Genomic DNA, 24,511 nt, shown 5'->3' on the forward strand with positions numbered 1-24,511 from the left:
CACACACACACACACACATGCTCACACACTATTTGCCTTCTTCCACACTTCCTCAGGCCCCTGTGACGTCTCCTTTTGATGATGTCGTAAAGGGGACATGACCCCACGCATTGACTTGCAGATGGCAGCACAATGGCTTTAAGCAGACGTGCAGGAGTAGTGATTACAGACACCCACTAACGGACACACACATCCCACACCTGCCACACACACAAACAATTTATACACAACTGGGCTACTGTCTGCCTCAGGACCGAATATTGCCTCCTTCAGGGTTATGTGAGGAACCTGGAAATGCCATTGCATGAATGAGCATCTCACAACATGGATGCATATGTATGGATGCGATTACAACAAAACAGTCCTCCAGGCTACTATATACCAAAACATTATGATGAATAAGTGGGTATCTTTAAAATCAAATCATGACGTAAATACTTATAAATGTCCAAGTGACGTGTGTCAGAGACTCTTTGTACACCTCTGTTCAAAATTTAAGGTTGGTAAGATTTTTAAATGTTTTTTGATCACCATGAGGTTAAATTTTATTTGATCAAAAATATGGTAACATTATAAAATATTACTAGAATTTAAAATAACTGTTTTCTATTTGTATATATTGTCAAATGTCATTTATTTCTGTGCATTTCAGCATCATTACTCCAGTCTTCAGTGTCACATGATCCTTCAGAAATCATTCTAATATGCTGATTTTCTGCTCAAGAAACGTTTCTTACTAGTATCGATGTTGAAAACAGTTGTGCGGTTTCATATTTTTGTGGAAACCATGATTCATTTACATTCTCAGGATTAATATAATGTTCAAAAGAACAGCATTTGTTAGAAATACAAATATTATGTAACATTGTAAATGCATTTAACTTGTGTTCAATTTATTGGATCCTTGATGTCACATGGTATGTATTTCTAATCACATATATCTTAATCATCATTAATGTCATTATGTTTAAATTCTATACAAATCGATATAAAAGCATTTTAACAAGTATAATGAATAGTGAATCAAAATGCCATACTATTTATGAGGTTTCTCCTAAAATTATGATATGATGATTCATTATGATATCAGAGTTTATTTTTATCACCACCATTTTTTAACCACAATGTATTGTAATGAATTGAATCAACACTGAACTGACTGGAACTGAATAACTACATTGCTGCCTATTGTAGAACCGCTTATAGCTGAACTGACCTCGTTTCAAACTGGTGAACTTCACACTGTTATTGATCTAAACTGACTTGAGCTAAATAATGACACTGTTGTCTTTTGGAGCTGCTAAACAGCAGAATGTCTCCATTGTTGAGATTCTGCTACTTCCCTGTTTATCTCTCTGAAATTGCTTTGATGCAATCTGTATTACACAAAGCACTACAGAAATAAAGATGACCTGACATATTTTTTCTCATGGCACCCAAAAAAATGCTAAAATGAATTTTAATTCAGAATTTGAAATCATAGACATGTTAATCATAGAAACTTAGATTAACATGTCTAGATTAATCGCTTTTTGTATTCCCCAATTGTAAGTCGCTTTGGATAAAAGCGTCTGCCAAATGACTAAATGTAAATGTAAATGTAAGCTGTATATTCAATCAATCTTCTGTATGAATCAGTATGTTTTGAAAAAAAAAAAGATTAGATCCTAATACTACGGGCTGCAGGCCTGTTTAAACCCTCAACATGAAGAATGAACAATATCAATAGCTATGCCTTAGTGGCAGAAATTCTTCCACGGTACCCACAAAATGTTGAAGCTGGAGGTTATTGGCATGGACTCTTACCGTGTAAAGTGGTCTGTGAGGCTGCCCACCAACTCCCCTACACGGTCCTGATTTGGGTTGAGTTGACCCCTCTGTAGGTGCACTAGAATGTCATCCTGAGAGGCAGTATGAAGCGCCACCATCTGGTCACTGCCACTTGTTACGCTCACACCAACCACCTGTGGGATTGAAGAGAGTGTAAAACAGCAATACAAATGAAAACATATTAACACGTTGCATAGCATGTGTTGCTGCACAATGAAGTATGTGCGTCCAATAAATCCATCTTTCCTGAATCCAACAGATCCATTTTTCCACAAACCACTGGCATTCAGTCAACCTCTGGCTTTGCAATCAGAGTAAAAGCTTATTCACAACACAATCACTTCCTGCGCTTTAGCACATGATTGACTCGGTAACCTTGAGAATGAGTAATATGCTGGAAATAATCGTGAATGAATGACTTGATTGTTACAATTACTCAAAGAGTGTGACCAATTGACATTGTGCGTCAGTGAAATGCGTGCCTGTCTGGTACGCATGATTCTGAGATTAGAAATAGTCCTGGGGATGCTGTTGCATGAGCATGCACACCCATGTGCGTTATGTCTATGTATGCTTTAAAATCCCATGAAATCATGCCCTAACTGTGGCAGTCTCTTGTAGGAAAAATAATTATGATTCATCCTGCACTGCACATATTTTTGTCCAATTAAAGAGTACCTAAGAAAAAAAAAAAGTTCCCAGTAATATCGTCAGCAACCAACTTGCGAGTGTCACTTTAATATTTACAGAGCAAGAGAACGTATGTGAACCTATTGGTATTGGTTGTTCCTGCACATTCTTTGGTTTTCCAGCATATTCTGCATATTTGAACCCTTTACAGCAATGACGGTATTACATTGTATGACCAATTAATGCAGAAAACCAACCAATTCCAATGGGTTCACATACTTTTTCTCACCACGGTATATACTATTACAGCATTTTTTAATACTGAGTTTGTTTATTTTTATATTTTCAATTTTCTTTTCAACTTAATTTGTGTTTTTGTCATTTTATTAGCCTTTTAAATATAGCTTGAATTTATTTTTATTTCAGTTTTAGTAATTCAACTTATTTCATATATATATATATATATATAGATATATATATACATATATATATCAGATTTATTTAAATTACCAAAAACAATTTTTAATAGTTTTAATTTTAGTTAACATTAAAAACACTGCGAGTAAAAAAAAAAATCACAGGCCATGTCCAGAATGCAATACTAGCTTACTATTGTTTTCATACGGCACAGTATATTACTTATTTAAAATAGTAAGTGAAACAGTAGGTATTATTCCACAATAAATATTTATTTTACCCAATTATTTGTAAAATATCTTTATATTTGGCCGTCCAATCAAACAAGAAAGTTAGGAAACATTATTTCTTGTTTGGTCAAAACATCAATTTGAGCTTACTGCATTATATATACCTACATAAAATAATACTTGCATATTGTGCACTGTGTGTGCACAATATGGCTGTGACAAAACTAAAGCCTCTTGGCTATTTAAAAAACAGGCCTTCTTTATGTTCAAGGGGTCTTTTGAGGTTCAAAAGAGGCCAGTGTGTTATTCTGAGTGTACATTATGAACAGCAGTAGGTGCGTCACCGCTGTGCCTGCAAGAAACAGAGCGATCAGGCACCGTTAAGCCTCTTTACTGCCACTCGGATGGACTACATTAGCACACACAAACATGCGCGCATACACACACACACACACACACACAGGTTAATCGCGCTGTGCCCTGCAGTACATGCGGCTGACCTTGCACACATACACACAAAGACCTAAATAGCATTTCTGCAGTCACTTTCAAACAATAGGAAATGCTGTGAATTTCAAAGATGTAACACATGACTAACTGTGATAAATGATAGAATAATTATGGAATTGATAAAATGGATAGATGTGCTTCTGGATGCTGATTGGTCAATACAGAGTTACAGCTGTACCTCTTCCCCGAATTTTTTTTAAATAATATTAATAATAATAATAATAAAAATAAACAATTCATAATAAAAATAAATAAATAAATAAAATAAAACATTACATAAAATAAAACAAAATACCGTTCAAAATTTTGGGGTCAGTAAGATTTTTATTTTTATTTTTGAAAGAAGTCTCACCAAGGCTGCATTTATTTGATCAAAAATGCAATAAAATTGTGAAATATTTTTAAGTTTAAAATAACCCACTACTATTTTAATATATTTTAATAATATAATTTATTCCTGTGATGAAATCTGAATTTTCAGCATCATTACTCCAGTCTTTAGTGTCACATGATCCTTCAGAAATCATTCTAATATATTGATTTGCTGCTCAACAAACAGTTCTATTATCAATGTTGAAAACAGTTGTGCTGCTTCATTTTTTTTTGGAAATGTTGAATTTTTTCAGGATTGATTTATTTAATAAACAGATCAATTTAATGCATTCTTTCTGTATAACATCATTGATATTACTATCTGCAAACGTTTGAATGGTAGTTTGAATAAATATGATGTTTTAATAATGCATTTAACTGCACATGTGATTATAATAAACAGGGCTGCTTTTCCCAAAAGCATCATAAGCTTAAGTTGATCATAGAACCCTTGTCACCAATGGAGCTACAATAAACTTAGGTTTATGATACTTTTGAGAAACGTATATAGCCCTGAACATTATGGTCTGTTGGTGTACAGCAGACACTAATATAGTTATGGTTATAGTTATCATAATAATTGTGAACGGGCTGTAGGGTTGCCCTGCCCTGTGTCTGCTGCTCTAGAATATCAGCTGACATGATCAGCCCCCTGTGCCACACAGAGCAGTAGTGCATCAGTCTGTGGTGAAATGAGATTAAATCCAAAATGTACTGGGCTGTCACAAAACAATAACCTTGTCTGGGACTGCCTGAACCATCCAGTGTGGTCTGGCCTGACCAGAGAGGCTTGTGAAAGTTCATAACATGCTCTGGATAGTGACCCATTAGGTGCAGGGCTGCTGGCGAGGCTATGAGATTATAATAAATCTCATAAAATCTGTCAGGACATGTCCAGGTCATACTGCAGTGCAAAATCAAAAGACAAAAATATACTGTATATTTTGCTTTGAAAAATTGCAGTCTATTTTAGGACCATTAAGATGTCTTTTGCACTGTGATATTATTTTCATGACAATTAAGCACAATCCCATCCTTATTCTCATTATTTAAATTGTATTAAATTGCAAAGCATTTATACTTTTTGGTAGTAGTAGGGTTATTATAGTTAACTAAAACTAAAACAATACCAATGTAATTTCTTCACATAAAATAAACATTGATTGAAATAAATAAATAATATAAATAAATATTTATATAAATCAACAACACAATTTATAAATATTATATATAATATAAATATCTTAATAAAATATATAATATATTTAACATTTAAATATTTTATCTAGTTTCTCAACATTTCTCATTTTTATTTAGTAAGTACTAAAATAACATAAATTAAATAAACTAAAACTAAAAACCTAAAAACAATATAGACATATTTAAAAAAAACTTGACAAAATTAACAAAACCTAAAAAATATAAATGAAAACAGAAAAAATATATAAAAATACAATTTAAATATAATCTAATGCCAAATATTAACAAAAACTATAATAGTTCATAAATTATATATTCAATAAGTTTAATAGTATTTGTTGTGCTGCCTTTATTTACCTTGGCTTTAAAAAAAAAAATCCTAAAAACTACCACAGTTACATCCATATACTAAATTGCATGTGGTTGGTTGATTGAATACAACACAACACAACACAACACAACACAACACAACACAACACAACACAACACAACACAACACAACACAACACATTATTTGAGAATCACCACTGAGAATAATGAAAATTAAAAAAATAATTAAAAAACTGAAATGTCCAGATGCATTACACTAATGAGAATTATAGGGATAAATGTGCATAACTGTCATCAAAATTAATGTATAAATTGCAAATAATCATGATGCTCCTAAAAATAAGCTCTATTTTCTTTGTGCATTTTTATGTATTATCTTTCTTAGAATTTGGGGTGAAATAGGATTTTTGTGAGATTGACTTGGCAGGATACAAACTTTTTTTTTTTTTAAATCTGTAAACATCATAATGACAGCTGTAGAATGGAAATTATGTGTTAAAGAGTATGTGTGCATAATTGGCATGATTCAGTGCTATACTGCAACTCTTGCTGAACTGCCCAATCGCTTATCTCTATCTCTCGCTCTCTGAGACGTCTGGTCCTGAGATGTGTGAAACATACAGATATGGTAAAAATTGCAGGTTTAATGTGTGTATGTGAAGGGGAGCTCAGACTGCAGTGCTGCAGTGTGTGTCCAAATCCCTCTCTCACTCATCTGAGAACGTAGACAGAATGTAGGTCAGACACCTCACACACAGACTGTTCTGGTTACTGAATTCACTCCGACGCAGCCAGAAGTTTGTGAATGACCCTGTTAAACCATCTGATGTGGCTGGTCATATGGAGTATTAGTGCTGTCATCTAATTAGAGAGACCAGTTGGTAGTTGTAGACAAAAATGCATTAGCTAAAGACAAGGGACACGCGCTACGGAGAGAGTCAGGAGACAGCGAGACTGCAGCAGACAGATGCATTGACCCACATTGCACAGTTACATAAAACAAAAAACAAAACCCAGACAATGACAGATACCAAGACATGTCTGCTTTGTTTTTGATGCTTCATTTCACACTCTTAAGAATAAAGGTTCTTAACTGGAACTGATGTTCCATGAAGAACTTTTAACATCCATAGAACCTTTCTAATGCACAAAAGATTCTTTATAATAGAAAAGGGTTCTTTAGATCTTTAAAATGTTCTTTTCACTAAGAAATTGTTCTTTTAAAGAAATAGTTCACCCAAAAATTAAAATTTGCTGAAAATATACTCACGCTCAGTCTATCCAAGATGTAGATGAGTTTGTTTCTTCGTGGGAAATGATTTGGATGTACATCACTTGTTCACCAATTATTCTGCAGTGAATGGGTGCCGTCAGAATGAGAGTCCAAACAGCTGATAAAAGCATCACAACAATCCTCAAGTAATCCACACCACTCCAGTCCATCAATTAACATCTTGTGAAGTGAAAAACTGCATGTTTGTAAGAAACAAATCCATCAAGATATTTAAACCTAAAACCGACATTTCTAGCCATATCTATAATAACACTTCCTTCAGTGAAAATGTCCATCCCCTGTTGTTCTCTCACATCAAAATCCACGCTCATATTTGTTTAAAACCGTTTTCGCTTGTAAACGGTGCTTGACCTGTGCACATTTCTCATCCGATTCCGACAAAACAAGTGTTTTACTAAAAAAAGCTATATTATCGATAGACGATTTTAGCCAGAAGCAACAGTAGGAAGTTTGACATCTTAATGATGGATTTGTTTCTTACAAACACAGTTTTTCACTTCACAAGATGTTAATTTATGGACTGGAGTGGTGTGGATTACTGGTGGATTATTGTGATGTTTTTATCAGCTGTTTGGACTCTCATTCTGACGGCACCCATTCACTACAGATGGTCCATTGGTGAGCAAGTGATATAATGCGACATTTCTCCAAATCTGATCCCATGAACAAACTAACCCATCTACGTCTTGGGTGGTCTGAGGGTGAGTCAATTTTAAGCAAGTTTTCATGTTTGGGTGAACTATTCCTTTAAGAACTGATCACTGAAAGGTTCTTCGGGAAACCAAAAATGGTTCTTGCATAAAATTGCTCCGAAACTCCCCTTTTTGCACCCTTTATTTCTAATAGTGATATGCATGTTAAAGTGTGTGTGATTGGGTGTTCATATGCATGAAATACTTACTAAATCAAGTGCTATTCGTTTTTGCACTTTAAAGTGTTTTTTGGGCTCCAGCCTGTAGATATGCTTGTCTGTGATGAGTAGAGCTCTGTCCTTTGTGTTGTTGAACCAGTTGAGCTGGAGAAAAGAGAGATCAGGAGAGAGAAAAAGCAGAAATGATGTGAACTAGCTTCCACTGTCTGAGCTTGACTACAATTATAAGTTACAATGATATTCAGGGCTTATTGAAATTCATGAGCAACCTTTGCATCACCACTGTTGGTATGTTTATGTACTGCTCCCCTATGCATGTTCCTGCTTTTAAAAATAGCTTGTGAAATTGGGTTGGTGGTGTGGTTGAGTCTCGCTGGGAAGAGAAGATAAACTGGACCAATGGTAGGAGCATGTATAGCTGCAGTGGTATGATAGAGAGTGTGTTTTACAGTCTTTGCTCAAGGCAGTCAAACACTGAGCTCTCGGCTGTGCTTGTGATCTCCTTGCTGAATACGGTCAGAGGCGCTCAGGACATGAGTGAGAAAATGAGAAAGTGAATAAGACTTGGTGACTTGGAATTTGTTGAAAGAGTGAGTGTGTGTGTGTGAGAAAGACTAGATTTTTGTTATTTTTATCCTACACATTAACTGTATGTTACTTTTTTCTTGGTTCACTCTTCATAATATAATCTTATTTTATTTTGCATTTCTATTAATATTTTTCTGTTAATAATACTTATTAACTCCATTCATACATTATTTTATTTTTTATAGGATTGTTTGCTCAATCCTTCACACCATTTTTATTTTATTTGCTAATATTGCTTGTTTACTCAATTTGCACTATAACTATTTTGTTTTATTTGCTAATATATTGATTGATTGTTTCATTCACAGTATTAATCATTTATTTTATTTTATGTATTGCTTGTTTACTCCCTTCACACTATTATTATTTTATTTTATTTTATTTGATAATATTGCTTATTTACTCCCTTCACACTATTGCTATTTTATTTTTTTAGATAATATTGCTTATTTACTCCAGTCACACTATTGCTATTTTATTTTTTAGATAATATTGCTTATTTACTCCACTTGCACTATTGTTATTTTACTTTGTCAATATTACTTTGCTCAGTTATTTTAGATTATTTTACTTTATTTCTGTTTGCTTTTTCACCATTTACTCCTTTTTCGCCATTGTTATTTTTATATTTATTATTATATACATTATTTCTTAGTTCATACCTTGCAAATGCTTTAGCAATACAAATGCACAGTTTTTGTCATTTAATAACAGTGAAATGTAAATGTAAAAAGCCTACCATCCTGACAGAGCATGAAAAGAGGACCTGGCTGTACTGGTCTTTGTTCTTCAGCTCTTTAGTGATGCGCACAAAGTTGGTGCTCGTCAAAGGAGAGTCTTTTGCCTGCAGTGGAGAGACACATTACTGGATTTATGACACTAAATTCTGAGAAGCTTAGTCACACAAGCAACACAAACAACAAGCACACTTATACTTCCATGGTTTCCTTGATATCAAATCAATGCATGGCGGATTTAAAACACTGTCATCATTGTCACCAGCCCACTCCACAAATGCGTCAAACAGACATAACACCTTATCTGCAACAACAGATTCTCAACAACGCTTCATGATTAAGCTTTTGACTCATTTAGATGATCTGAAAACTTCAAAGGTCTTTGAAAGTGCATCTGTTAGCCGATATAAACTGCGACGGCAGGAACGAGCATTCAACATGTATTTTGTGAGCTCTAAAAACATGTGTTGTGAAATAAAGAAGTCACAATAAGTCTCATGTTGCTGAGAATACAGTACAGAGCACATGGACTTGCTCTTCATTGCACACCACTGGATTGAGAATTATTTGGAGCCACAGGGCTTTCGATTTTAGCTCAAGAGAGATTTTTTTTCTTGAAAATGTCAAAGAAAATGCAAAGAAAAATGTAAAACAAAAAACAAAAAAACAGATAAGATAGTTTAGATAAAGTCTAAAATAAAAATAAAAAAAGTTATCCAGAAGAAATAAAACTTTGATGAGCATGGGTACATTTTTTTGGTTAAACAAATTCACCAGACAGTCAACCAGTTTGGTTAGTTAAAGCAGCATGAAACCAGCATTATCAGCATAAGTATGCCAGCACTAGCATCTGATCTAAGCCGGATTTCAGCAGTGAAATCAGGGCATTAAGATGGTCTCGTGGATGGCTGTTACCTCTTCAGCTGTAGCAAGAGATGTCTCTCACCCAAAAAACAACAGCTAAATTGAACACCTTCACGTGCGGCGGCCATGTGCCAAAGACACATATGAGACTACATCAGTCGAACAGATTGATTTAATAGACAGTAATTTAAAAGCATGAAGCTGGAAACAAACACACAGGTGGGATCTATGAGGATCAAAATAGGCTTATGTTTGATTAAATCGCAAGAAGCAGTAGATGCAATCTGTTGATCTGTTTTTGAGTCACCAATAGTCATGTGCACGGTGTCACCAGCTCAAAATGTCAATACTGTTTGTTTAGGCATAACAACAAGAGATTGGTTTGGACAAAATGATGACTAAACCATAAAGTGGGACTTAATGATAATGGGCTTAATGTTTAGATGTCAAGATGCTCATGCAGGCTTTTAATGAAATCCCCAGGATAATTATATATAGGGTACAACGGGGCTAAATGTGCCTTTGATATTATTTTCCTCTAAACTATTAGATGGCACAAAAACATGGTTTTTTAAATGTTGTAGATTTAAATAGCAAACGAGAATCGCTAAAATTAATGCATAGATTTTGAGTCAAAGATAATTAAAGCAACAGTTTTTAAATAACGAAAGAATATGTAAAAGTATGGTATTTGGGGTAAAATGCGCCCCTGCTGTTGGGGCTAAAGGCGCACAGTAATTAATATGATAATTAATAGAACGCTGACTTTTCCATTTGTTGACATGACGGTTAGATTCAGATGGTAAATATCATATATTATGTTGGGTATCCATATTAGAGATAATCACCATGTTTAGAATGAAACCATCATATTTAAAAACATGATATTAATCATATCATATAATAAAATATAATTTGTTGTTACTACTGTAAATATATTCCGTTATTATTGGATCTCCTTCAATACTTTCATAATCTTTATTTATTAAAATGATTTTGTTTCTGTATTTTAAAATATATTTTTATATTAACATATTTTAATGACAGTATATTTATTGAACAAAAATTCATTCTTTTATTTTTCAAAATAAGCAGAAAATAGTACAAACAAAAGTGATTGTTTTGAACAAGTATTAACTTAGACAATATTTAAAAAAACATTATTGTAGCTGAAGTATTTGTATCAATACCGTGTGCCTTTTACCACCATACCTCATACATTTATACGATTTTTATGATGAACTTGAATGATTTATTTTCACACAATATCTGTTGCTCCATTAATGTTCAATACAACGTATATATTTTTTTCTGCAATTATACATTTTAGGTGCAGTGAATAGCACATTTTTTTCTTAAGGTGGACTTTTAGTCCCATTGTACCCTACTACAGAGAAATGCGGGGGAAAATAAAAATTAAGAATTTTTGCCCATGACTTAATTTGTTCCCTATTTCAGGTAAACTGTGGCTAAATTATACTAATCTGTTCCCTCATTGCCACAACTGTCAAATTAACGTGACCACGATTCAATTAAAACAAGCAAACTAATCAATAAAACATGACCGCGAATTAATAAATCATAGGAACGAATGTTATTCTTGGCCATATAATATTTTAAATGGCATGTTACATACAACAAGGAACATATTAAAAATAATGCTTTCCCACAGAGAAAGGTTTGTACATCAGCAAAAACATTAAAAAATTACATGAATTATTACACTATACAGATTAGAATATACATGAACATGAATTCAGATTAGAATATAGCACATTTGTTGGAATTTTATGGAATTATTATCATGCTTTTCATCATTTTTGGAGCTTGAAAGCTAACTTTTGATACATGGAAAACAGCAGCATGAACATTCTTCTAAACATCGTCTGTGTTCCGCAAAAGAAAGAGAAAGTCATATGGCTTGATATGGTGGTATATCAACTATTTTCATTTTTGGGTGAACTGTTCTTTTGAGACCGCCAAATATCCCTGCATATATCACTGGGCTGAAAGCTTTATTAAACTGCAAACTTTAATAAGCTTAATCAATGTAAAAATCCTGCATACTATGCAAAGTGAGAGTTCTAAATGAGTAACCTAATGAAAAACTCACATTGGCCAAGTAGTCTCTCTCCCAGGCACGGCTGTAGCCCCAGTCCACTCTCTCCCCGCTCAGAGCTGACAGAGCAGCTACTTTTGCTCTCACTTCCGCCATGTCAGACGGGGGGATGTTTTTAATCAGCTGCCGGGCCCACCATCTAAGAGAGAGGCAGTGAAAGCATGAGAGGAATGCCAAACGATTAAGAGAAAAACTAAATCATGAAGTCATGGTTATACCGGCGGTAGAGGTGTTGTGTGATTCTGTGGAACTGCACCAGGGCTGCAGGCGGTGTCGGCCACTCCACACTCTTCCCGTAGTCAGCCATGTTTCGAACGTTGGTAAACCGTCTCTCCACTTCCCAGAAGTGAGCCTTCACCTTATAGCATTTATAATATGCCATTATGGTATATATAGCCCTTATTTTCCTACATCGCATACGTGCTAATGCACCTCTCCAAACCTGCAAAAACATATATACAGGTTGAATGTGAGCGAAACACTATGAAGATACTGTAAGTCTAATTTATATATTTACATAAAATATGCCCATTTTATTCTGTAAAATAGTTCCATATAACTTAAAATACACAAATATACAATTTCGCCAAATAATATTGTGTGCAATTAAATTAGTCACTTATTTTGGATAGAATGATGCAGGCAGTGGGCACAGAGGCAGCTATATATTGTTGGGAAGAGTTTTATTATATCTAATATACTGTTTAGCATTCATAAGGGAAAAAAAGAATGCAAATTGGGTTTAGGAGTATTGAAGTGTGACTAATGTACAGCAACTCAAATTAACAACTATAAAAGTGAAGTTACAAGGTGCAATAAGTTATATGGCGGAGTGAGAAAGATAAAGATCTGCTTATTCACAATTGATTGAATCTGTATGAGTATGAGTACAATGAGAGGATGACAGAATGAATTACTGAATAAATGAGTGAATGACCAAATGATTCAATGAATAAATGAGTGAGTGATTAAATGGTTAAGTGAATGTGTGAGTGAATGATCAAATGATTCAGTGAACAAATGAGGGAATGATCAATTGATTCAATGAATAAATGAGTGAGTAAATGATCGAATGATTCAGTGAATAAATGTGTGAGCGAGTGAAGGATCAAATGATTCAGTGAATAAATGAGTAAGTGAGTGATCAAATTATTCAATAAATAAATGAGTAAATGACTGATAGAATGATTTCCTGAAAAAAACAAGTGAGTGTTCAAATGATTCAGTGAATAAATTACTGAGTGAATGATCAAATGATTCAGTGAATAAATGAGTGAATGAGTGAATGATTAGAAGATTCGGTGAATAAGTGAGTGAGTGAATGATCAAATGAATAAGTGAATGAATAATCTAATGATTTAGTGAATAAATGAGTGAAAGATTGAATGATTCAGTAAATAATCGAGCGATTGAGTGAGTGAATGATTAAAAGATTCAGTGAATAAGTGAGTAAGTGTGATTTTTGTTTTGTACTACTGTTCCAGAAAATAAAACTCAATAAACAGTTGTTAACAAAAATAAATGAATGAGTAAGTGACCTAATGATTTAGTGAATAAATGAGTGAGTGAATGATCAGATGGTTCAATGAATAAATGATTCAGTTAGTGAATTATTGGAAGATTTACTGAATAATTGAGTGAGTGAGTGAGTGAGTGAGTGATTGAAGGATCAAATGATTCAGTGAATAATTGAGTGAGTGAGTGAGTGAGTGAGTGAAGGATCAAATGATTCAGTGAATAATTGAGTGAGTGAGTGAGTGAGTGAGTGAGTGAGTGATTGAAGGATCAAATGATTCAGTGAATAATTGAGTGAGTGAGTGAGTGAGTGAGTGAAGGATCAAATGATTCAGTGAATAATTGAGTGAGTGAGTGAGTGAGTGATTGAAGGATCAAATGATTCAGTGAATAATTGAGTGAGTGAGTGAGTGAGTGAAGGATCAAATGATTCAGTGAATAATTGAGTGAGTGAGTGAGTGAGTGAGTGAAGGATCAAATGATTCAGTGAATAATTGAGTGAGTGAGTGAGTGAGTGAGTGATTGAAGGATCAAATGATTCAGTGAATAATTGAGTGAGTGAGTGAGTGAGTGATTGAAGGATCAAATGATTCAGTGAATAATTGAGTGAGTGAGTGAGTGAGTGAGTGAGTGAGTGAAGGATCAAATGATTCAGTGAATAATTGAGTGAGTGAGTGAGTGAGTGAGTGAAGGATCAAATGATTCAGTGAATAATTGAGTGAGTGAGTGAGTGAGTGAAGGATCAAATGATTCAGTGAATAATTGAGTGAGTGAGTGAGTGAGTGAGTGATTGAAGGATCAAATGATTCAGTGAATAATTGAGTGAGTGAGTGAGTGAGTGAGTGAAGGATCAAATGATTCAGTGAATAATTGAGTGAGTGAGTGAGTGAGTGAGTGAGTGAAGGATCAAATGATTCAGTGAATAATTGAGTGAGTGAGTGAGTGAGTGAAGGATCAAATGATTCAGTGAATAATTGAGTGAGTGAGTGAGTGAGTGATTGAAGGATCAAATGATTCAGTGAATAATTGAGTGAGTGAGTGAGTGAATGATTAATGATTCAGTTAATAAATAAGCGAGAGATCGATTGATTCAGTGAATACATGAGTGAGTGAGTGAGATGGTCAGGTGGACAGAAACAGGACACCTGCTGGGTCGTCTCATCTGCTGTGCAGGACTGAGTTTCCCTGCTGAGTTTTTACTAAGTTGTCCTTTAGCTTAAGTCAGGCATCATTAAGTGGGACAGAAGTGAAATCAGGGCAACTCGCAATGCAGATGAATAATTGAATGCAACAAGAATCATCCACCAATCATAATCATTATCACAATCACTGTTATTAGAGTCACATACAGCCTACACACCAGTGAGTGGGAAAACCTAGAAATAATGAGCAGATCTATATGATCCCACTCCACTGTCATGTCACCTCTGAACACCATTTAAGGAGTCAAGAATGATTAAGTGAGACAGCTACAGAGAGCCAGAAAACAGTGAAATGAAAGAGGAGGAGGAGAAAGACAGGAAGCAGCAGAGGTACAGTCTCAGGGACAACAATAAACAATGTTGATAGACAGAGACCTAAAGCGCCCCAGGAAACTGACAGATAGAAAGGGAAAAGTGAAAAGAGAGTGTCTGTCACCTTCTGTAAGAAGAGCACTAGTATGGGGATGAGTGCGGCTCTCTCTTGCTCCAGTGTAAAGAGAGTGCGAGGTGTCCTCACGAAAAGCTTGGTGTGGCCGTACGCTACATCGTCCTCAAAGCCGTGCTGGTTCACGATGGCCTCCACAGCCTCCTGATCAGAGCTCATCAGGTGATTAGGCCAGGTGTATTCACAGGTCATCTTGTACCTGAGCATGAAGATAGAGGTCAGAATTTACTCAAAAAGAATTACATTTGTTATTACATTATGCATTTGTCAGATGTTTCAGTGCATTTAGCACTTACTTTTTATTTTAGGTGCTTAGTGAACAATCGGCATTTTTGGCTGAAATAGCACATCCTATGCGGTACCATTGTTTAGTGAATCTATATAGAAATACTAATTTAATACAATATTTTAATTTTGATTCACCAGCTACCAGCACTAAATCAACATTAACCAGCAATAAACTATGCATCTAAACCAATGGTTTTCAAGCAGGGCTCTGGGACTAAAGGGGCTGCAAGATGGCTTAAAATAATTTAAACTAAGACAAATTATGCTTTAAAATAAGGTAAAACAGCTACAAATGTTAACTATCGTCATATTTCTTTTTTTTAACCTCAAAAACGTTTTATTGTAATTTAAGTTTTTTAATTGAAAACCAGGGCTCCCACATTCTTGGAAAACCTGCATTAATGAGGGAATTTTAAAAGTGTTCACTTGGAGTCATGGAATGTAACATTAAAGGGGTCATATGATGCAATTTCAAGTTTCCTTTCTCTCTGGAGTGTTACAAGCTGTGCATAGATAAGATCCTTAAAGTTGCAAAGACTAAAGTCTCAAACCCAAAGAGATATTCTTTATAAAAGTTAAGACTTGTCCATGCCCTCCTAAAACGGCTCATTTAAACACGCCCCCACATGTCTACATCACTGTGTGGGAAGATTTGCATAACACCGGCCAAATGTATACGCAAAGAAAGAGGGCGTGGTTTTTATTCTCGCTGTAGTATTGTTGATGCCACCGGCGCCATGTCCTGGAGACGCTGTGTTTCGTTGTGAAAGCGAAACTACTTTGTTTGGGCTTCCAAAAGAGGACACAACTAGAAATCAGTGGTTAAGTTGTAACATTTCCGTCACACGCTTGAGGTATTTGGCCAATCACAACGCACTGGATAGCTGGACAATCAGAGCACATCTTGCTTCTCAGAACGATGAGCTTTGTAAAAATCGACGCGTTTCAGAAAGGCGGAGCATAGAGGAGCAACAATTAATGTACAGTATGTGGAAAACAATGTGTTTTTTAACCATAAACCACATAAACACATTGCATTACACCAAATACACAAAATAATGTTATTTTTAGCAACATCATATGACCCCTTTAAGAAGCATAAAGAACTCATGGATATTTCTAGAATGAATACACATTTTTCTAGTTATGTAAAGATCTAATATAACCTATCAGGTATAGAAATATTATTAGAACGATTATTTTACAGAATATATAAATATTAATTAAAATAATATATTAAAATAATTAATTAAAATGATTAGTTAAATTCACTTTTTTAGTTTTTTAAATTATTTTTACTCCCAAATAAAAATTTCTCAGCAACTTCTACCAGGGTTATCATAGTTAACTAAAACTGAAGCTAAAAACTTAAAAACAATTTTCCATAAAATAAACGTTAACTGAAATAATAATAAAAAAAATATTTCAACCATTTGCCAACATTTATGATTTTGATATAGTTTAACCTGATTTACTGAACTAAAGAAAAAAATTATTTAAAAAATTATAAATTTTTTTAACATAAAAAATATCTACTAACAGTGACAAAAACACACAAAAAATATAAAACTTAAACTAAAATTAAAACATAAAATTAAAAAAATTACTTAAAATATAACAAAAACTATAATAGTATCTCAGTGATACTAAAATACAAACATTGTTGTCATTACAGCAGAAGAACCAGAAATATTATGGGGGTCTCTACATATTGTCTTGGACGATATGGTCTTGTGAAGACTCTTGGAATCAAAAAGGTTGAGAACTACTGATATAAACTGTGATGTCTCACCTCTGGAGAAAGCGTGCATAAGGCTGTCTATAGGCAAATCCAGCTCGACGCACACGCACATTCTCCAGCAGTCCCAGGTACGCAACTTGGTGCTGGCAGCGACCATCATCAAACAGCAGGGGGGACTTCACCTCATTTGGCTTTATACACCGCACATAGTATGGCTCCTATATGAAAAATGTAATTTCATATCATTTGCAGAAATGACTAAATAAAAGCATTTACCAAAGGCTTCAAAGGTAGGCTATTGGAACTGCAAGAAGTTAGCTTAGTAGCCAATAACACCGATTTAATGAAGGTGACATGAAATTATATGGTTATGGTTCAAAGCTGTTAGTTGTACTAATAATAACAGAAAGCCAACTGCTGCAATAATAGAAAGTATCATTATGTAAAAGATCCACAGTTTGCAAAGAATTAAAAGGACTTTCTCTCCCTGACCTTTCCTGGAAGCATAAAGCTCACTTCATCAAGACTGCAACGCGTTACACTGATTATGACAATTCCTAGAACTGTGAGTTTTCCACAAGAATAGAGAGCTCACCGTTCCCCTTCTCTACTACACAACAACCTCCTCGTGTCATTATCTCAACATTTAGTTCATCATTCCGTCCGTCCATCTGTCCCATCTCTCTATCTGCCTGCCTGTCTGTCTGTCTATCTATCGATATATCTGTCTCTGTCTGTCTGTCTGTCTGTCCATCTATCTATTTGTCTTTCTCTCTGTCATATATCTGTCTGTCTATCTATCTATCTGCCTGTCTATTTGCCATCGATCCATCTATCTGCTGTATCTGTCTATCTATCAATTGATCCATCATCCATCCATCCATCTATCGATACATCGTGTTTATCTATCTAATGTCTCAACAACAGTTATAGGTAACCTAAAATGTGTTTCATGTGATAACATCTAACTTAACTTGTTAAATGACTAAATCAAGCTGTCTGTATTAAGAACAAAAGTAATTTTGAGGTTCACATCAGGTAGAAGCTCTTTGAGGTAACAACCGCACATATTATTTTTTTACAGTGTAGAGAGCATGTGAAGTCAGGATGGATGGGGTGAGCGGTCAGATGAGGTCCAGGTGTCCCTACAGGACCATAGGGAGGACAGCTAGTCTTTTACAGTGACCTAAAAAAGCAGAAGCTGCCCCGGATGCAGCCCCACTTTACCACACAAACACACGTGTGCACACACACACGTGCAGCCTGGCAGACACAGAAACTATCATGGATGCATTGGGTCATCCCAAAATAACAGCACCAAATGTCACAGATTCTTTAATAGGATAGGATAGGAGAGGAGAGGAGAGGAGAGGAGAGGAGAGGAGAGGAGAGGAGAGGAGCCCATGACTCCACACTAAAGCAGGATTTAGCAGGTGTTCCTCTACTGTTCGCTTTATCAAATACAGACAGTTTCCATTAGAGAGATTACATTTTTCAGCACGTCTACATAAAGAGATTACCTGAGCTTTTCTGAGAGACCCCTATTTCATCTTTTCACAGTAAAGAGTAGTAAAAGGTAGTTGTGTAGATTAAACCCAGATTAAATTCATGCTTAATTCCACAGAAAACATATGCTCTTTCTTGCAGACATAATGTTCCACAATGGCCCCATCACACCAATTTGTGAGAATTTAACATTTTGAACATAATGGGCTTAGCTGACTTTTTTGTGCAAATTAATCAAAATCATTGGTTTGGATTACGTTAAAATAAGATGAATCAAGGGGTTGAGTGGAATCTAAATAAAGTGATCCCCAATTTTTTTCAGACACTTAAAGTGTACTTAAACACACACACACACACACACACACGTTGTTTTTTGTGGTTTATGGGGACTCTCCATAGGTGTAATGGTTTTTATACTGAACAAACTGTGTGTGCTATTGCCCTACACCAACCCTACACCTAAACTTAGCCCTCACAGGAGACTTTGTGCATTTTTAGATTTTCAAAAAAACACCATTTAGTATGTTTTTTAAGCCTTTTGAATTCCGGGACATAGGCAGTGTCCTCATAAACCACCTTCATATTGTAATACCTCTGTCATACCCATGTCATTATACAAATTTGTGTCCTCATAAACCACATAAACATGCACACACACACACACACACACAAGAGAGCATTCATCAAACCAAGTGCACTGTAAAAATAAAAAAATAAAAAAAGTTGAGCCAACTTAAAATTTTAAGGCAACCAGCTTCAGCAGATTTTTGAGTTCTCTCAACTTGTTGTTTTAAGTTTATACAACAATTTTTTTTTAAATTGGCTCAACTTTTTTTTTTTTTTAACAGTGTGGCATTTACTTAAAATAAATATTTTTTTCTGAACTCCATACATCCACTAAAAATACCCTGACACTAGTTGCTTAAAAGTTGTTGTAATAAGGGCTCAGAAAGTGAAATTAGTTTGAAGAAAAGCTCCAGTGGCATTTGTGTGCAGATGCCATCTGGTTTGACATTTTATTTAATGCAATGACATTCCTACATATTTAAGTGTGGCTTAAGTGTCCGAATGTTTTTTGGGGTCACTGTATGACATTTGAAGCAGTCATTTCTTACCTTACAGGCCAGTTTGTCCACTAGAGCAATAATAGAGTTTTTGAAGAGTGTAGCTGCAGTTAGAGGCCGTTTGGTCACCTCTGTAATACTCATTTTCCCATCAGGCCACATTTCTTTGAGGATGGGGTCAGAACTACAAGAAAAGTTTAGAAAAGAGAGTGATAAACATGACAAAAATATTAAGTGGAAAAAGCAGCAAGAACATGGAAGGGAAAAAAACAAAAACAGTACAAAACAGGAATGCAAAGTGGAATATTCAAAACAAGTGCCCTAACATACAAAGTCTTAATGCACTATTTTAAAGGAACAGCTCAACATAAAATAAAAATGTTATCATCATTATGAGTGATCAATGGTGTCATCATTAATTCATACGCTCTCATGTAATTCCAAACGACTGTGCTTAGTTACAAAACATGCAAAAATCAATGGCGTTGAATGAGATATGACAACAACTGTACGACCATTGGCAAGATTTTCAGTTACAACTTCAATTTTGGCCTATTTATCAAAGAAAGCCACTGTAATATACTGCAACAAGTCATATTACAGACTATTTTATGGTGCCTTTTTGTCCACAAAAAAGCCATGCAGGGTGAAAAAATGAGGACAGAATATTCTTTTTTTGGATTACATTGATTATTTCAATGAAAGGAATGTTGAAGTCTCCAAACTATTACCTATTGTACATCAGTCGCTTGAAATCCTGGAAAAGTGGGTCCTTGTTCTTATCAAGAAAGCCCTCAACTGAGTACCTAAGAGGAAAGTGAAAGAAGAAATCAGTACAAGGCTAGACATAAAAGAGGAAATTACATTAATTGACTGACTCAGTGGTTAAAGCACTCAGCGAACAGTCCTTCATACATGACTCAACATACATTACACACGTTCAGATAACTCACATGCAGGTAAACCTACACTTGTACCATTATCTGAACAGCATGGCATGAACAAAATGTTTCAGATGGCAACTTCACAAAGAAAGGTCTTAAAACACATTCTGCTTGGCCCTTTTTGCCATTTTCATAGACGGGAGAGAAGACAAGGACAGGAAATGATGTGGAGGGAAGGGTTGAGTGGGACACGACACGACTCCACTTTGAAACCAAACTGATGAAATGCAATAAATACAAAAGTACTGGAGGTACCATGGTGCAATGACGGCATCAGATGGTAATACAATGGCACTATATGATACTGAATCAAACAGTGGTGGCCAAAATTGTTAGAACACTTGACACATCTGAAAAAAAAAAAAAAAAAAAATCATAATGTTCATGAAACATGCAGATGGTTGCTCTGAGCACAACAAATATCAGATGAAGTGAGCCGTACTGTTTTTATTCACTTTTAACTTTAATATTTGTTATGTCCACCTTTTGCAGCAATTACAGCACATCTCTCTGGCATAGTGTCAATATATTTACTGAGAACTTCAATACTAACGTTATCCCATGCCTTCTGCAACTCAAGCCAAAGGCTTTCCTTTGAATGCACAATAGATCTGTCCAGTTTATTTTCCAACTCGCCCCAAATTCGCTCGTTGAGGTTGAGGTCCGGACTTTGAGGAGGCCAGTCTATCATTTTCAATGTTCCAGCAGATTCCTTCCGTCGCAGGTAGTTCGACGGTTCGTTAGTTCGTTTTATGGGTATTGTAATGGCCAATTCAGCAAAAACAACTGAAACCTCTTAAATATGCCAAGTGTTCTAACAATTTTGGCCACCACTGTATACCATTCGAAAGTTTGGGGCTGGTAAGATTTTTTAATGTTTTTGAATGAATTATCTTTTATTCACCATTTGAATAAAAGATAGGTTGCATAAAAGGCTGCATTTATTTGATACATTACAGTTTTTCTCAGTCGCTTTGGAGCATTTCTCGAATCATCCTTAATATTTGCAAAGAAGTATATGCATTTCTCAAAACAATTCGTACAAACAGCACCACACAATAGATTACCTGCAAAAGCCTGTAACTTACTCAAAATCTTTAGTTCATCTCTCAAAAGTAAGTATTTATGTCAATGAACATATCAGTGCCATCAGAATGAAAAGTCCTTGCGTCATTGTTCACAAACAAGATAGTCAAAATGCTTAGTCATGTTGTCAATATAACAGTGCACTCTGTTAGTATTACCTGATGTAAACTGTGGCAACAGTTTGGATGACAGTTACTGTAATGAAATGCAGAAGACTGTATGCCATATATCCTTTCAAATGTACAAATTTTTGAATTATTGAGAATATGGTCGTTCTCCCAATATTTAGCTGCACCCTTCAGCCATTGTAAGCCCATGATTGACAACATGGTCCACAACAGTGGCCCTTATTTCATCTAATATGCACCTCTGTCCTTGGCCTCTTCTGCCTCTTCCTCTGTTTTGCCTCTGTACACTTCCATGCATCCTTACTCCTCTTCTTCCTCTCGTCTGTTGACCCTGATCGTTTTCTGGATATTCATCCATCGTCAGAATTTGTAACTTTTGTGTTGTCCTCTGTCTATATATGCTTTCCAATTGAAGGTTCATGAAATGCACCTTTGAGCTATTTCACAGAATTGGTTTATATTTGGTTGATCTATATTCTCTTCATTAGTGAAAGTCAAGATTCACCAGCACAATTCATGGCAAATTTACAAAAAGTCTATTAGAGATGTGTAGAAAATATGCTTGGCAGTTTATGACAACTAGATTGCATTGAATGACTTACACGATGAACTAATGACTAGATGTTTAGACTATTCCACAGAAAACTATATAATACATTTTGAGCAACATGATATTAGCAACTGAAAATGTAGGAAACCGCAGACAAATGTACATAATCAGTTGCATGAATTTACCAAAGCAATCGCAACTTGTTCAAAATATTGAGAAACTGCTTTTATGATGAGCACAAGTGACTCGATGATGTGGAGGTTGAACAAGTGGCTTTGAAAATTTCATTTCTGATCTGAGAAATGCACCAAAGCGACTGAGAAAAACTGTAAAATACATTAAAAACAGTAATACTGTGAAGTAATATTACAATTTTAAATAACTGTTTTCTATTTGAATATATTTAAAAATGTAATTTATTTCTGTGGTGCAAAGCTGAATTTTCAGCATCATTACTCCAGTCCTCAGTGTTACATGAGCCTTCAGAAATCATTCTAATATGCTGATTTGCTGCTTAAGAAACATATTTTCAATGTTAAAATTAGCTGGGCTGTTTTTTTAAGGCTGTGATCCATTTCTTTTTTCACTATTCTTTGATGAATAGAAACTTCAAAAGAATGGCATTTATTTGAAATATATTGTTTTGTAACATTCTTTCTAAATGTCTTCACTGAAACTTTTGATGAATAAAAAATATTTTAAAAATCTTACTGACCCCAAACTTTTGAATGACAGTGTACATATACGTCAACAAACTTGGACAATTAATACCAAGAATACCAAGAATACCATACCAACAATCCTAAATACGAGAAACTGCCAAGACAAAAGAAACAACAAACAGCTATTCACTGTGATTTGTTGATTACGTAAAGTGTGAAATGCTTGAAAGAAAGTATTGCGTGTGCTGGCCAGGTACGAAATCAAAGCAGCCTTGAGTTCATACAGCTCTGTGGATGGATTAACAAACGCAGATGTGCCACACCAACAGTCAGACTCACGCACATAGACACGTGTTCATTTAATCAAGCAGAAAACAACACTGCATAATAGATGCAAGCGCACATTATTTGCTTACACATTTCCAAACACACGCAAATTTATTCACACACAGTCAAACGTGCACGGCTGTGGACACATGGCTGTGGAATAGCAATATCAGGGTAAAAGCAGTTCTGAGAGGACAGATGCTGCCCTGTGGCCTTTCAGCAGTAGGCCAGGCGAATTCCTGAAAACAGGATGAGAGTAAAACAGCAAGCCTGAGGGACTCTAAGGGAGCAATCTGTGCATATAACATACAAAGCAAGCCATAGAATGAGAATTCTCAAAGTCACAGTGGTATAGAGGAGGTTAATTTGATAGCAGCTAAAAATACTGGCTTACAAATGCATCTGCTTCCTTTTCAGCGCCTGTATGGTGAGCTATGATGCTGCTTATTATGGAGTGTGAAATGGCCTTATAATAAATGTGAGATGACTTTGTGGAACAAATGATAAAAGAGAATGAGGAAGTGTGTTTAGAATTGAATACTAGCTCACTAAAGGCTAAATACTGCTGCATTACTGTTAAAATTAAATTACATTTTTAAATGCACATTATCTTGGTGTGAACAATGTTCATCCATGTATATTTATTTCGTTCATCTGAGTACACTTTTGACTGCAACACCCACAGCTCAAAAACCAATCAACAACCAATGCATAGAACCAAGTCCCCAGCCTAGTTTTTTTCTTTTTCAACAATGTTACACTCAAAATTCATCGAAACATCTCAGTAATACTGTATGCTACAATGTTTTCACATGAGCTCATCACGTTGCATGTCAGTGGCATGCAGTTATGTTTGAATAATAATAATAAATAATAATAATAATTCGTTACATTTATATAGCGCTTTTCAAGGCACTCAAAGCGCTTTACATAGTAAGGGGGGTATCTCCTATATATATATATATATTTTTATTTTGCTTAATTTCTTAAATAAGCATTAATTCAGATAAATATATTTTGTTTTCAGATGCAACTTAGTTTGATATTTTCTTATTTCTACT

The 24,511-nt window shown here is 35.0% G+C and overlaps 1 protein-coding gene across 1 annotated transcript in view; it reads right to left on the reverse strand.

The window, feature by feature from the left end:
- Positions 1 to 24,511, reverse strand: part of myo1g (myosin IG) — a 51,134-nt gene that overhangs the window by 15,784 nt on the left and 10,839 nt on the right. Inside the window, exons 13-21 of the mRNA XM_079381804.1 lie at positions 20,485 to 20,559; positions 19,805 to 19,937; positions 17,235 to 17,401; positions 15,146 to 15,353; positions 12,211 to 12,434; positions 11,987 to 12,131; positions 9,012 to 9,116; positions 7,715 to 7,828; positions 1,807 to 1,964 (exon numbers count right to left, since the gene is read on the reverse strand). Coding sequence (XP_079237930.1) covers positions 1,807 to 1,964; positions 7,715 to 7,828; positions 9,012 to 9,116; positions 11,987 to 12,131; positions 12,211 to 12,434; positions 15,146 to 15,353; positions 17,235 to 17,401; positions 19,805 to 19,937; positions 20,485 to 20,559 — 1,329 coding nt within the window. The remainder of the gene's footprint in view (positions 1 to 1,806; positions 1,965 to 7,714; positions 7,829 to 9,011; positions 9,117 to 11,986; positions 12,132 to 12,210; positions 12,435 to 15,145; positions 15,354 to 17,234; positions 17,402 to 19,804; positions 19,938 to 20,484; positions 20,560 to 24,511) is intronic.

Source organism: Barbus barbus (assembly GCF_936440315.1).
Source record: "Barbus barbus genome assembly, chromosome: 27".
NCBI lineage: Eukaryota > Metazoa > Chordata > Actinopteri > Cypriniformes > Cyprinidae > Barbus > Barbus barbus.